At 46.0% G+C, this 15,648-nt stretch overlaps 1 protein-coding gene across 7 annotated transcripts in view; it reads right to left on the reverse strand.

Moving 5' to 3' along the window:
* PPFIBP1 (PPFIA binding protein 1) overlaps positions 1-15,648 on the reverse strand; it is an 80,468-nt gene that overhangs the window by 34,382 nt on the left and 30,438 nt on the right. For 5 of the 7 annotated variants that reach the window (XM_073544280.1, XM_073544279.1, XM_073544276.1 and 2 more), the window contains exons 6-10: positions 14,872-15,003; positions 13,318-13,410; positions 10,909-11,020; positions 1,937-1,998; positions 1,417-1,501 (exon numbers count right to left, since the gene is read on the reverse strand). In XM_073544280.1, coding sequence (XP_073400381.1) covers positions 1,417-1,501; positions 1,937-1,998; positions 10,909-11,020; positions 13,318-13,410; positions 14,872-15,003 — 484 coding nt within the window. The remainder of the gene's footprint in view (positions 1-1,416; positions 1,502-1,936; positions 1,999-10,908; positions 11,021-13,317; positions 13,411-14,871; positions 15,004-15,648) is intronic. The other 2 variants (XM_073544281.1, XM_073544278.1) reach the window with 1 other exon arrangement.

Below are 15,648 nucleotides of genomic sequence, written 5' to 3' on the forward strand. Positions count from 1 at the left end.
CTGGCAACGACGACACCCCCTCCCCTGGCAGCTACCCGGCGCCCCCTGCCCTGGCAACGACACCCCCTCCCCTGGCAGCTACCCGGCGCCCTCTGCCCTGGCAACAACGACACGCCCTCCCCTGGCAGCTACCCGGCGCCCTCTGCCCTGGCAACGACACGCCCTCCCCTGGCAGCTACCCCGGCGCCCCCTGCCCTGGCAGCGATGACACCCCCTCCCCTGACAGCTACCCCAGCACCCCATCCCTGACAGCAACCAAGACAACTCCTCCCCTGAGAGCTACTTTGGCGCTCCCTCCCCTTACAGCTACCTCAGCACCCCCGCCCTTAGCAATGACTAGCACGCCCTTCTCAGCCAGCGGACTCCAGCTCCTCATATCCTGGCAGCGACCGAGGTGCCCCTCCTTTCCATGCTTTACTTGTGGCCCCACCCACGCTTTACTTCTGGTTCCTCTGACGCTTAGCCTTTAGCACCACCAATGCTTTGCTGCTGGTTCCTCTGACTCTTAGACTTTAGCACCACCCACGCTTTACTTCTGGTTCCTCTGACGCTTTGCCTTTAGCACCACCCACGCTTTACTTCCGGTTCCTCTGGCGCTTAGCCTTTAGCATCACCCACGCTTTACATCTGGTTCCTCTGACGCTTTGCCTTTAGCACCACCCATGCTTATCCTTTAGCACCACCCACGCTTTACTTCCGGTTCCTCTGGCGCTTAGCCTTTAGCACCACCCACGCTTTACGTCTGGTTCCTCTGACGCTTTGCCTTTAGCACCACCCACACTTTACTTCCGGTTCCTCTGGCGCTTAGCCTTTAGCACCACCCACGCTTTACGTCTGGTTCCTCTGACGCTTTGCCTTTAGCACCACCCACGCTTTACTTCCGGTTCCTCTGGAGCTTAGCCTTTAGCACCACCCACGCTTTACTTCCGGTTCCTCTGGCGCTTTGCCTTTAGCACCACCCACGCTTTACTTCCGGTTCCTCTGGCGCTTAGCCTTTAGCACCACCCACGCTTTACTTCCGGTTCCTCTGGCGCTTTGCCTTTAGCACCACCCACGCTTTACTTCCCGTTCCTCTGACGCTTTGCCTTTAGCACCACCCACGCTTTACTTCCGGTTCCTCTGGCGCTTACCCTTTAGCACCACCTACGCTTTGCTTCTGGTCCCACCCATGCTTACCCTTTAGCACCACCCACGCTTTACTTCTGGTTCCTCTGACGCTTTGCCTTTAGCACCACCAATGCTTTGCTGCTGGTTCCTCTGACGCTTAGACTTTATCACCACCCATGCTTAGCCTTTAGCACCACCCTCGCTTTACTTTTGGTCCAACTCACATTTTTCTGTAACGTTGGTCACCTCATCTAATCATCACTGCTCACCAATACTATAGACATATGTGAAGAGATTAGAAATCCGCACCTTTCTTACCGTGCGCCAGAACCACCATATCCTGCACCTTCTTGTACCTGTTCAGCGACTGCCGCAGTTCCTCGATCTTCCGGTCCTGTAAACACAGTATGCAGATGGGATTTAGAGATGGCAGGACACAGCGGGTATGATCGTAGGACGGAGCTGAAATTTACTGCAACCCAGTGTTAATCCGGGGTGTACTTATTTTTGAGCATGTCGTACTTTCCCTTTAAGAGTGGCCAGCACAGCAGTCTACGGGCGTTATTCATTGTCGGAGCTGGAGATTTGCTGCATTTACATGTCAGACAGTAAATTAAGAGACTGGAGTGGCCAGAGCGAGCTCGAGTATGAGCAAGCGCGTCTTCAGCCATCTTATCAGCTGCTCGGATGTGACTACATCGCTAGAAACCTGTGGTTATACTCCAAACACAACCAAAGCTGCAACACAGCTAAAGATCTGAAGGGGTATGTCACCATGTTTATTGTTTTCCGCAGCAATGGTTGTGACTGGAGAATCGGCTAGTCTTACCTTTTCCTCGTTGGCGGCCATTAGGGATTCTAGAGCCTTCTTCATCTTATGCACTTCCGTATCTGACGGGAAAAAAACAACATCGATCAGGGATCCACGTAACACGGCGGACGGCTGCCTGAATATGAAGAGAGCGCCAACCCTGTCTACAGGATGAATGTGGTACTGCATCTCTGCACCATTCACCTCAATGGATTTGAGCTCTGCAATAACAGACAGAGATGGCGCCGCTGATGGGAGGAAGACGAGGTGCTATTCTAGCCTGGGAAGACCCTTTTAAGAACATCCCCATGTCTCCATCAAGAGAAAGCTGGAAGATTCCCTGCCGAGGTCTGATAAGTAGGAGTCCATGAACCTTCGCAGCAATGATTTAGTTACCAACTCCACTCCCACCACGGGGTTTCCCAGAAAAGAAAATAACAATTACTATGTGACAGAAGAATATGTCAGAAGAGGTTCAATCCTCCAAGAAAACACCAGGAATCAGCACAAAGTGTGACGAAACCTCACCGCTATACAGAGAGACTCTGCGGGAGGCAAAACGACAAGAAAGAGCACGGTCGTAATACAGAGACAACCGGGACACCAGGAGCCGCCTAGTAATGAGCACCAGTCTGATCACAGCGACCCCACTATACAGCACAACCATTACCTATAATACTGCCCCTATGTACAAGACTATAACTACTATAATACTGCCTCAATGTACAAGAATATAACTATTATAATACTGCTGCTATGTACAAGAATATAACTACTGTAATACTGCCCCTATGTACAAGAATATAACTGCTATAATACTGCTCCTATGTTCAAGAATATAACTACTATAATACTGCCCCCTATGTACAAGAATATAACTACTATAATACTGCTCCTATGTACAAGAATATAACTACTATAATACTGCCCCCTATGTACAAGAATATAACTACAATAATACTGCTCCTATGTACAAAAATATAACTATTATAATACTGCCCCCTATGTACAAGAATATAACTACTATAATACTGCTCCTACGTACAAGAATATAACTACTATAATACTGCCCCTATGTACAAGAATATAACTACTATAATGCTGCCCCTATATACAAGAATATAACTACTATAATACTGCCCCTATGTACAAGATTATAACTACTATAATACTTCCCCCTATATACAAGAATATAACTACTATAATATATTCTTGTATATAGGGGGAAGTATTATAGTAGTTATATTCTTGTACATAGGGGGAAGTATTATAGTAGTTATATTCTTGTATATAGGGGCAGTATTATAGTAGTTATATTCTTGTCCATAGGGGGAAGTATTATAGTAGTTATATTCTTGTATATAGGGGGAAGTATTATAGTAGTTATAGTCTTGTATATAGGGGCAGCATTATAGTAGTTATATTCTTGTATATAGGGGGAAGTAACTACTATAATGCTGCCCCTATATACAAGACTATAACTACTATAATACTTCCCCCTATATACAAGAATATAACTACTATAATACTTCCCCCTATGGACAAGAATATAACTACTATAATACTGCCCCTATATACAAGAATATAACTACTATAATACTTCCCCCTATGTACAAGAATATAACTACTATAATACTGCTCCTATATACAAGAATTTAACTACTATAATACTGCTCCTATGTACAAGAATATAACTACTATAATACTGCCCCTATGTACAAGAATATAACTACTATAATACTGCCCCCTATGTACAAGAATGTAACTACTATAATACTGCTCCCTATGTACAATAATATAACTACTATAATACTGCCTCCTATGTACAAGAATTTAACTACTATAATACTGCTCCAATGTACAAGAATATAACTACTATAATACTTCTCCTATGTACAAGAATATATCTACTATAATACTGCCCCTATGTACAAGAATGTAACTACTATAATACTGCTCCCTATGTACAAGAATATAACTACTATAATACTGCCTCCTATGTACAAGAATTTAACTACTATAATACTGCCTCCTATGTACAAGAATATATCTACTATAATACTGCCCCCTATGTACAAGAATATAACTACTATAATACTGCCTCCTATGTACAAGAATTTAACTACTATAATACTGCTCCAATGTACAAGAATATAACTACTATAATACTTCTCCTATGTACAAGAATATATCTACTATAATACCAGGGCTGTGGAGTCGGTAAGCCAAACCTCCGACTCCGACTCCTCAATTTCCCTTACACCGACTCCGACTCCACGACTCCGACTCCCACACATATTGCTTATATTTAAGTGAAAAATGTATTGTAGTACAATGTGAACCTCAGACATTTAATCATTTTTATGATCCCATAATCAAGATATTTAGATAGAACAGAATATATATTGGTGTACTACCCGGTTTTCATTCTTTTTGGTACAGATACGATATGGATAGACAGATATGGATAAATGGATAGATAGAGCAGATTTCTAATATGCTTTTGCTATTGAAAACATTATCTATGAGCTCAAAAACCTTTCAGGTGATGCGGTTTTTTAAATAGATGCTCAGCTTTTGCAGCTGAAAAACGTATCCTCAAAAAACACAGGAAAAACGCTGTGTGTGAATGTAGCCTTAGCTCAGGAATATAACAGCCATTTATAGGACATTTCATAACTTTCCCAAATTCCTATGAAAAAATATTCAGCACATCCTGCATTGAATTACTGTACCCAATTTATTATATATTTTAGGAGTCGGAGTCGGTCCATTTTATACCGACTCCAACTCCGACTCCACCAAAATGAGCACCGACTCCGACTCCACGACTCCGACTCCACAGCCCTGTATAATACTGCTCCCTATGTACAAGAATATAACTACTATAATACTGCTCCAATGTACAAGAATATAACTACTATAATACTGCTCCAATGTACAAGAATATAACTACTGTAATACTGCCTCCTATGTACAAGAATATAACTACTATAATACTGCCCCTATGTACAAGAATATAACTACTATAATACTGCTCCAATGTACAAGAATATAACTACTATAATACTGCTCCAATGTACAAGAATATAACTACTGTAATACTGCCTCCTATGTACAAGAATTTAACTACTATAATACTGCTCCAATGTACAAGAATATAACTACTGTAATACTGCTCCTATGTACAAGAATATAACTACTATAATACTTCTCCTATGTACAAGAATATATCTACTATAATACTACCCCTATGTACAAGAATATAACTACTATAATACTGCCCCTATGTACAAGAATATAACTACTATAATACTGCTCCCTATGTACAAGAATATAACTACTATAATACTGCCTCCTATGTACAAGAATTTAACTACTATAATACTGCTCCAATGTACAAGAATATAACTACTGTAATACTGCCCCTATGTACAAGAATATAACTACTATAATACTTCTCCTATGTACAAGAATATAACTACTATAATACTGCCCCCTATGTACAAGAATGTAACTACTATAATACTGCTCCTATGTACAAGAATATAACTACTATAATACTGCCCCCTATGTACAAGAATATAACTACTATAATACTGCCCCCTATGTACAAGAATATAACTACTATAATACTTCCCCCTATGTACAAGACTATAACTACTATAATACTGCTCCAATGTACAAGAATTTAACTACTATAATACTGCTCCAATGTACAAGAATATAACTACTGTAATACTGCCCCTATGTACAAGAATATAACTACTATAATACTGCCTCCTATGTACAAGAATTTAACTACTATAATACTGCTCCAATGTACAAGAATATAACTACTGTAATACTGCCCCCTATGTACAAGAATATAACTACTATAATACTGCCCCCTATATACAAGAATATAACTACTATAATACTGCTCCTATGTACAAGAATATAACTACTGTAATACTGCCCCCTATGTACAAGAATATAACTACTATAATACTGCCCCCTATATACAAGAATATAACTACTATAATACTGCCCCTATGTACAAGAATATAACTACTGTAATACTGCCCCTATGTACAAGAATATAACTACTATAATACTTCTCCTATGTACAAGAATATAACTACTATAATACTGCCCCCTATGTACAAGAATGTAACTACTATAATACTGCTCCTATGTACAAGAATATAACTACTATAATACTGCTCCTATGTACAAGAATATAACTACTATAATACTGCCCCCTATGTACAAGAATATAACTACTATAATACTGCCCCCTATGTACACGAATATAACTACTTCACACGTATAAGTTTTCTTTTATGTGCTACATCTCTAGATGCCCGAGTTCACTAGATTCACCATAACCCACATAATCGTCTCAGGTTTCAATGATAATCTCAGGGTAGGAGACACAATCCTGGCTCTGTTTGGGCTTCACAGAGATTGACCTCAGAATGACGGCAAAGGCTTGCCATAAATAAAGTGTAGTTACTCATCTGCTTCTACACGAGTCTTTACATCTCTTAAAAGAAGCTCCATTTTCTGATACATAACTCAAAATCCACTGCATACACACATTGTAATATGATAAGATCCTGTCTGCAGCCATCACTAGGGGGAGGTCCCTGTATACAGAGAAACATGAGAACATTCTGTCGGCAGCCACCACTAGGGGGAGCTCCCTGTATAAGAGATACATGATAAGATCCTGTCTGCAGTCACCACTAGGGGGAGCTCCCTGTATACAGAGATACATGATAAGATCCTGTCTGCAGCCACCACTAAGGGGAGCTCCCTGTATACACAGATATATAAAATACTGTCTGCGGTCACCACTAGGGGGAGCTCCCTGTATACAGAGATACAGGATAAGATCCTGTCTGCAGTCACCACTAGTGGGAGCTCCCTGTATACAGAGGTACGTGATAAGATCCTGTCTGCAGCCACCACTAGGGGAAGCTCCCTGTATACAGAGATACATGATAAGACCCTGTCTGCGGTCACCACTAGGGGGAGCTCCCTGTATACAGAGATACAGGATAAGATCCTGTTTGCAGCTACCACTAGGGGGAGCTCCCTGTATACAGAGGTACGTGATAAGATCCTGTCTGCAGTCACCACTAGGGGAAGCTCCCTGTATACAGAGATACATGATAAGACCCTGTCTGCGGTCACCACTAGGGGGAGCTCCCTGTATACAGAGATACAGGATAAGATCCTGTCTGCAGTCGCCACTAGGGGATGCTCCCTGTATAGAGATACATGATAAGATTATGTCTGCAGTCACCACTAGGGGGAGCTCCCTGTATACAGAGATACATGATAAGATCCTGTCTGCGGTCACCACTAGGGGGAGCTGCCTGTATACAGAGATACAGGATAAGACCCTGTCTGCAGTCACCACTAGGGGAAGCTCCCTGTATACAGAGATACATGATAAGACCCTGTCTGCGGTCACCACTAGGGGGAGCTCCCTGTATACAGAGATACAGGATAAGATCCTGTCTGCAGTCTCCACTAGGGGGAGCTCCCTGTATACAGAGATACATGATAAGATCCTGTCTGCGGTCACCACTAGGGGGAGCTCCCTGTATACAGAGATACAGGATAAGATCCTGTCTGCAGTCACCACTAGGGGGAGCTCCCTGTATACAGAGATACATGATAAGATCCTGTCTGCAGCTACCACTAGGGGGAGCTCCCTGTATACAGAGATACATGATAAGATCCTGTCTGCAGCTACCACTAGGGGGAGCTCCCTGTATACAGAGGTACATAAGATCTTGTCTGCAGTCACCACTATTGGGAGCTCCCTGTATACAGAGATACATGATAAGATCCTGTCTGCAGCTACCACTAGGGGGAGCTCCCTGTATACAGAGATACATGATAAGATCCTGTGTGCAGCCACCACTAGGGGGAGCTCCCTGTATACAGAGAGACATGATAAGATACTGTCTGCAGTCACCACTAGGGGGAGCTCCCTGTATACAGAGATACATGATAAGATCCTGTCTGCAGCTACCACTAGGGGGAGCTCCCTGTATACAGAGATACATGATAAGCTCCTGTCTGCAGCCACCACTAGGGGGAGCTCCCTGTATACAGAGATACATGATAAGATCCGGTCTGCAGCCACCACTAGGGGGAGCTCCCTCTATACAGAGATACATGATAGAATTTTGTCTGTAGCCACCACTAGGGGGAGCTCCCTGTATACAGAGATACATAAGATCCTGTCTGCAGCCACCACTAGGGGAAGCTCCCTGTATACAGAGATACATAAGATCCTGTCTGCAGCCACCACTAGGGGGAGCTCCCTGTAAACAGAGATACATGATAAGATCCTGTCTGCAGCCTCCACTAGGGGGAGCTCCCTGTGTATAGAGATACATGATAAGATCCTGTCTGCAGCCACCACTAGGGGAAGCTACCTGTATAGAGATACATGATAAGATCCTGTCTGCAGCCTCCACTAGGGGGAGCTCCCTGTGTACAGAGATACATGATAAGATCCTGTCTGCAGCCACCACTAGGGGAAGCTCCCTGCATACAGAGATACATAAGATCCTGTCTGCAGCCACCACTAGGGGGAGCTCCCTGTATACAGAGATACATGATAAGATCCTGTCTGCAGCCTCCACTAGGGGGAGCTCCCTGTGTACAGAGATACATGATAAGATCCTGTCTGCAGCCACCACTAGGGGAAGCTACCTGTATACAGAGATACATAAGATCCTGTCTGCAGCCACCACTAGGGGGAGCTCCCTGTATACAGAGATACATGATAAGCTCCTGTCTGCAGCCACCACTAAGGGGAGCTCCCTGTATACAGAGATACATGATAAGATCCGGTCTGCAGCCACCACTAGGGGGAGCTCCCTCTATACAGAGATACATGATAGAATCCTGTCTGCAGCCACCACTAGGGGAAGCTCCCTGTATACAGAGATACATGATAAGACCCTGTCTGCGGTCACCACTAGGGGGAGCTCCCTGTATACAGAGATACAGGATAAGATCCTGTTTGCAGCTACCACTAGGGGGAGCTCCCTGTATACAGAGGTACGTGATAAGATCCTGTCTGCAGTCACCACTAGGGGAAGCTCCCTGTATACAGAGATACATGATAAGACCCTGTCTGCGGTCACCACTAGGGGGAGCTCCCTGTATACAGAGATACAGGATAAGATCCTGTCTGCAGTCACCACTAGGGGAAGCTCCCTGTATAGAGATACATGATAAGATTATGTCTGCAGTCACCACTAGGGGGAGCTCCCTGTATACAGAGATACATGATAAGATCCTGTCTGCAGCTACCACTAGGGGGAGCTCCCTGTATACAGAGATACATGATAAGATCCTGTCTGCAGCTACCACTAGGGGGAGCTCCCTGTATACAGAGGTACATAAGATCTTGTCTGCAGTCACCACTATTGGGAGCTCCCTGTATACAGAGATACATGATAAGATCCTGTCTGCAGCTACCACTAGGGGGAGCTCCCTGTATACAGAGGTACGTGATAAGATCCTGTCTGCAGTCACCACTAGGGGGAGGTCCCTGTATACAGAAATACGTGATAAGATCCTGTCTGCAGCCACCACTAGGGGGAGCTCCCTGTATACAGACACACATAATAAGATCCTGTAAGCAGCCACCACTAGGGGGAGCTCCCTGTATACAGAGATACATGATAAGATCCTGTCTGCAGCCACCACTAGGGAGAACTCCCTGTATACAGAGATACATGATAAGATCATGTGTGCAGCCACCACTAGGGGGAGCTCCCTGTATACAGAGATACATGATAAGATCCTGTCTGCAGCCACCACTAGGGGGAGCTCCCTCTATACAGAGATACATGATAGAATCCTGTCTGCAGCCACCACTAGGGGGAGCTCCCTGTATACAGAGATACATGATAAGATCCTGTCTGCAGCCACCACTAGGGGGAGCTCCCTGTATACAGAGATACATGATAAGATCCTGTCTGCAGCCACCACTAGGGGAAGCTCCCTGCATACAGAGATACATAAGATCCTGTCTGCAGCCACCACTAGGGGGAGCTCCCTGTATACAGAGATACATGATAAGATCCTGTCTGCAGCCTCCACTAGGGGGAGCTCCCTGTGTACAGAGATACATGATAAGATCCTGTCTGCAGCCACCACTAGGGGAAGCTACCTGTATACAGAGATACATAAGATCCTGTCTGCAGCCACCACTAGGGGGAGCTCCCTGTATACAGAGATACATGATAAGCTCCTGTCTGCAGCCACCACTAAGGGGAGCTCCCTGTATACAGAGATACATGATAAGATCCGGTCTGCAGCCACCACCAGGGGGAGGTCCCTGTATACAGAAATACGTGATAAGATCCTGTCTGCAGCCACCACTAGGGGGAGCTCCCTGTATACAGACACACATAATAAGATCCTGTAAGCAGCCACCACTAGGGGGAGCTCCCTGTATACAGAGATACATGATAAGCTCCTGTCTGCAGCCACCACTAGGGGGAGCTCCCTGTATACAGAGATACATGATAAGATCCTGTCTGCAGCCACCACTAGGGGAAGCTCCCTGTATACAGAGATACATAAGATCCTGTCTGCAGCCACCACTAGGGGAAGCTCCCAGTATAGAGATACATGATAAGATCCTGTCTGCAGCTACCACTAGGGGGAGCTCCCTGTATACAGAGATACATGATAAGATCCTGTCTGCAGCCACCACTAGGGGGAGCTCCCTGTGTACAGAGATACATGATAAGATCCTGTCTGCAGCCACCACTAGGGGGAGCTCCCTGTATACAGAGATACATAAGATCCTGTCTGCAGCCACCACTAGGGGGAGCTCCCTGTGTACAGAGATACATAAGAGCCTGTCTGCAGCCACCACTAGGGGGAGCTCCATGTATACAGAGATACATGATAATGTGAAAGCACCGTAAGCGATTCCGCCTTGATCACCGTGTGGCCCTCACCTCTGTCTGTGGCCCCTCTTGGCGTCACCAGTGGGGAGTCAACATTCTCTTGCAGCTTCCTAATATCCGCCTCCTTCAGCTCCAGTTCTTCCTTTAACATGTCTAGTTCATCCTGAAAATTGACAGTCGGAGTCACAGGAATATTCTGCACAATTTCTTTTTTTTCAACAACCTCAAATTAAAATTTACAGGAAAATATTGGTCTAAATCTGAAATTCGGATTTTTTTTTATGTTGATGTCATTTTTGAGGTTTTCTTCTCTTTTCACATCCAAGAGCTTTATTCACAATTCTGCCTATTTTCTGCTACAGAAGAGCAGTGCATTGTGGGAGCTCTGCTGCTAGGTCACAAGGTACAGACAGGGGCGGAGCTACACTAAAGCAGAATCAGGAGGGCAGCTCTGTATGTAGAAGGAGCAAAAAAACACCAAAAACTGATACTAAAAGGGCAAAAAAATCCCCACACAAAACGAGTTTTTATTATCTAACACGCCAATCTCGAGATAAACCCCGCCCTCAGACGTAAAAAAATATGTGACCATGGGGTAGGAGGGGCTTAAGAGTTTACTGATTTTCCAGTGCTGCGCTTCCACTTTAAGAAAACAAAATGTTCACACCAAAGCAGCATGCGAAGGAGAATGGTCACATGATGCCACACAGCAGGTAAAGGGATGACCACCCATGCCCACCACCCCCAAACATAAGTAAGATGGTAAATATGCGAGCAGGGAAATGGACAGCGCCGCCAGGTGGCGCTAGGACGTCACTGCACAACAATCAATCATGCCTGGAAGAGCACACGGCAAAGTCACAATACCGGGGGTAGGAGGGTAATGCTACCACACCTTTAACGTTTGGTACTTGTGCTCCACCCGCTGTTTTTCATAGTGCGCCTGACCCACCTTGATTTTCATACTAGAAAGCTTGGCCATTAAAGACTGATAACAGATAGAACAGAGAGAAGCTGGATACAATCCGAGCGGAACGGGCCCATGGCACACACAGAAACATACCGCAACGCACTGCCCATCATTCTACTAAGGGCGGCATCCTCAGTGAGGTCACCGCCGATCACTGGTGATGGATATGAGACATTCTCAGTGATGTCACCGCTAATCTCTGGTGATGGATAGGAGACATTCTCAGTGATGTCACCTCTGATCTCTAGTGATGGATAGGAGACATTCTCAGTGATGTCACCTCTGATCTCTGGTGATGGATAGGAGACATTCTCAGTGATGTCACCTCTGATCTCTGGTGATGGATAGGAGACATTCTCAGTGATGTCACCTCTGATCTCTAGTGATGGATAGGAGACATTCTCAGTGATGTCACCTCTGATCTCTGGTGATGGATAGGAGACATTCTCAGTGATGTCACCTCTGATCTCTAGTGATGGATAGGAGACATTCTCAGTGATGTCACCTCTGATCTCTAGTGATGGATAGGAGACATTCTCAGTGATGTCACCTCTGATCTCTGGTGATGGATAGGAGACATTCTCAGTGATGTCACCTCTGATCTCTGGTGATGGATAGGAGACATTCTCAGTGATGTCACCTCTGATCTCTAGTGATGGATAGGAGACATTCTCAGTGATGTCACCTCTGATCTCTGGTGATGGATAGGAGGCATTCTCAGTGATGTCACCTCTGATCTCTAGTGATGGATAGGAGACATTCTCAGTGATGTCACCTCTGATCTCTGGTGATGGATAGGAGACATTCTCAGTGATGTCACCTCTGATCTCTAGTGATGGATAGGAGGCATTCTCAGTGATGTCACCTCTGATCTCTGGTGATGGATAGGGGACATTCTCAGTGATGTCACCTCTGATCTCTAGTGATGGATAGGAGACATTCTCAGTGATGTCACCTCTAATCTCTAGTGATGGATAGGAGGCATTCTCAGTGATGTCACCTCTGATCTCTAGTGATGGATAGGAGACATTCTCAGTGATGTCACCTCTGATCTCTGGTGATGGATAGGAGACATTCTCAGTGATGTCACCTCTGATCTCTAGTGATGGATAGGAGACATTCTCAGTGATGTCACCTCTAATCTCTAGTGATGGATAGGAGGCATTCTCAGTGATGTCACCTCTGATCTCTAGTGATGGATAGGAGACATTCTCAGTGATGTCACCTCTGATCTCTGGTGATGGATAGGAGACATTCTCAGTGATGTCACCTCTGATCTCTGGTGATGGATAGGAGGCACTGTCAGTGAGGTCACCTCTGATCTCTGGTGATGGATAGGAGGCATTCTCAGAGAGGTCACCTCTGATCACTAGTGATGGATAGGAGACATTCTCAGTGATGTCACCGCCGATCACTAGTGATGTATAGGAGACATTCTCAGTGATATCACCCCCCATATACGGTGCACAGCGGCGCTCTCTGGTCCATACCTTAGTGGACTTCAGCTTCTTCTCATACTGTGTGCGCTCATTCTCCATTTCCACCACTCGCAGCCGCAGTTCATTCATCTCCTGCACCAAACCCTGGAGAGAGGAGGAGAGACGTCAGTGACTCCTAGCATCCTGCTGTATAACAACTCCCATCGTCTCACACTAGTTACATCATGCTGGTCCTTCTCCATTACAGCCTCCACAGTAGGGGGTCACCTGCTGGGTGGCGTCTCCGTATAACACACACTATAGGGGGAGATCGGCTGCAGTGTGTCAGGGCCTGCACCGCGCACACACAGTATGTCAGGTTACTTTCTGAGCGCGGAGGGGCGGACGTGCAGAGGTAACCAAGCATCAGACGTGCACTATGGAAGTATCGTCTAGGGCCGCACACAGTGCACCATGCAGTGGGATCAATTCACACCCCATCGTCCCACCGGCCGGCACCAGGCTGCACTCTGACTCGCACAGTCACCTCTTGGTCGCCGTACTGTAACCGCTTTTCTTGAAATAACGCCAACTCAACCTCCAATTTCTCCATCTGCTGCCTCAACTCCGCTATCACCTTATGTAGAGACTGGAGGAAGAGGGGAAAGAGTCAGGAGGAAGAGGGGAAAGAGTCAGGAGGGAGAAGGGAGAGTCAAGAGGGAGAGGGGAAAGAGTCAGGAGGGAGAGGGGAAAGAGTCAGGAGGGAGAGGGGAAAGAGTCAGGAGGGAGAGGGGAAAGAGTCAGGAGGGAGAAGGGAGAGTCAGGAGGGAGAGGGGAAAGAGTCAAGAGGGAGAGGGGAAAGAGTCAAGAGGGAGAGGGGAAAGAGTCAGGAGGGAGAGGGGAAAGAGTCAGGAGGGAGAGGGGAAAGAGTCAGGAGGGAGAGGGGAAAGAGTCAGGAGGGAGAGGGGAAAGAGTCAGGAGGGAGAGGGGAAAGAGTCAGGAGGGAGAGGGGAAAGAGTCAGGAGGGAGAGGGGAAAGAGTCAGGAGGGAGAGGGGAAAGAGTCAGGAGGGAGAGGGGAAAGAGTCAGGAGGGAGAGGGGAAAGAGTCAGGAGGGAGAGGGGAAAGAGTCAGGAGGGAGAGGGGAAAGAGTCAGGAGGGAGAGGGGAAAGAGTCAGGAGGGAGAGGGGAAAGAGTCAGGAGGGAGAGGGGAAAGAGTCAGGAGGGAGAGGGGAAAGAGTCAGGAGGGAGAGGGGAAAGAGTCAGGAGGGAGAGGGGAAAGAGTCAGGAGGGAGAGGGGAAAGGGTCAGGAGGAAGAGGGGAAAGAGTCAGGAGGAAGAGGGGAAAGAGTCAGGAGGAAGAGGGGAAAGAGTCAGGAGGAAGAGGGGAAAGAGTCAGGAGGAAGAGGGGAAAGAGTCAGGAGGAAGGGGAAAGAGTCAGGAGGAGGGGGAAAAGTCAGGAGGACAGAAGAGAGCAACGAGAAACAGCTGCCCGGGGAACGCTGACTGACAAGGACGCCATTAACGCTCCTGTACTGGTCCCACCAGATCAGACTGGGAATGGGCTGCTCTAAACTATGATACAACTACAACTCCCAGCATGCGCTCAGTGCTGGCTGTTCCGCTCACCTCTGTGTCCTTGTATCGATCCTCATGATCAATCCTTTCTTTTTCCACCGACGTCAACTTCAGTTTCAGAGTGGAAATCTCAGCCATCAAGTCCAACTTCTGCGTTTCCAGTGATGTCCGACTTATTAGTTCCTGACACGGAGAAAAAAACAGCAGAATAGCGAGTGCAGCTCTGGGGTATAATACAGGATGTAACTCAGGATCAGTAATGTAATGTATGTACACAGTGACTGCACCAGCAGAATAGTGAGTGCAGCTCTGGAGTATAATACAGGATGTAACTCAGGATCAGTAATGTAATGTATGTACACAGTGACTGCACCAGCAGAATAGTGAGTGCAGCTCTGGAGTATAATACAGGAGGTAACTCAGGATCAGTAATGTAATGTATATACTCAGTGACTGCTCCAGCAGAATAGTGAGTGCAGCTCTGGAGTATAATACAGGATGTAACTCAGGATCAGTAATGTATGTACACAGTGACTGCACCAGCAGAATAGTGAGTGCAGCTCTGGAGTATAATACAGGAGGTAACTCAGGATCAGTAATGTAATGTATGTACACAGTGACTGCACCAGCAGAATAGTGAGTGCAGCTCTGGAGTATAATACAGGATGTAACTCAGGATCAGTAATGTAATGTATGTACACAGTGACTGCACCAGCAGAATAGTGAGTGCAGCTCTGGGGTATAATACAGGATGTAACTCAGGATCAGTAATGTAATGTATGTACACAGTGACTGCACCAGCAGAATAGTGAGCGCAGCTTTGGGGTA

This window comes from Dendrobates tinctorius, unplaced genomic scaffold, assembly GCF_039654945.1.
Source record: "Dendrobates tinctorius isolate UK_male_01 unplaced genomic scaffold, ASM3965494v1 ptg000136l, whole genome shotgun sequence".
Classification (NCBI taxonomy): domain Eukaryota; kingdom Metazoa; phylum Chordata; class Amphibia; order Anura; family Dendrobatidae; genus Dendrobates; species Dendrobates tinctorius.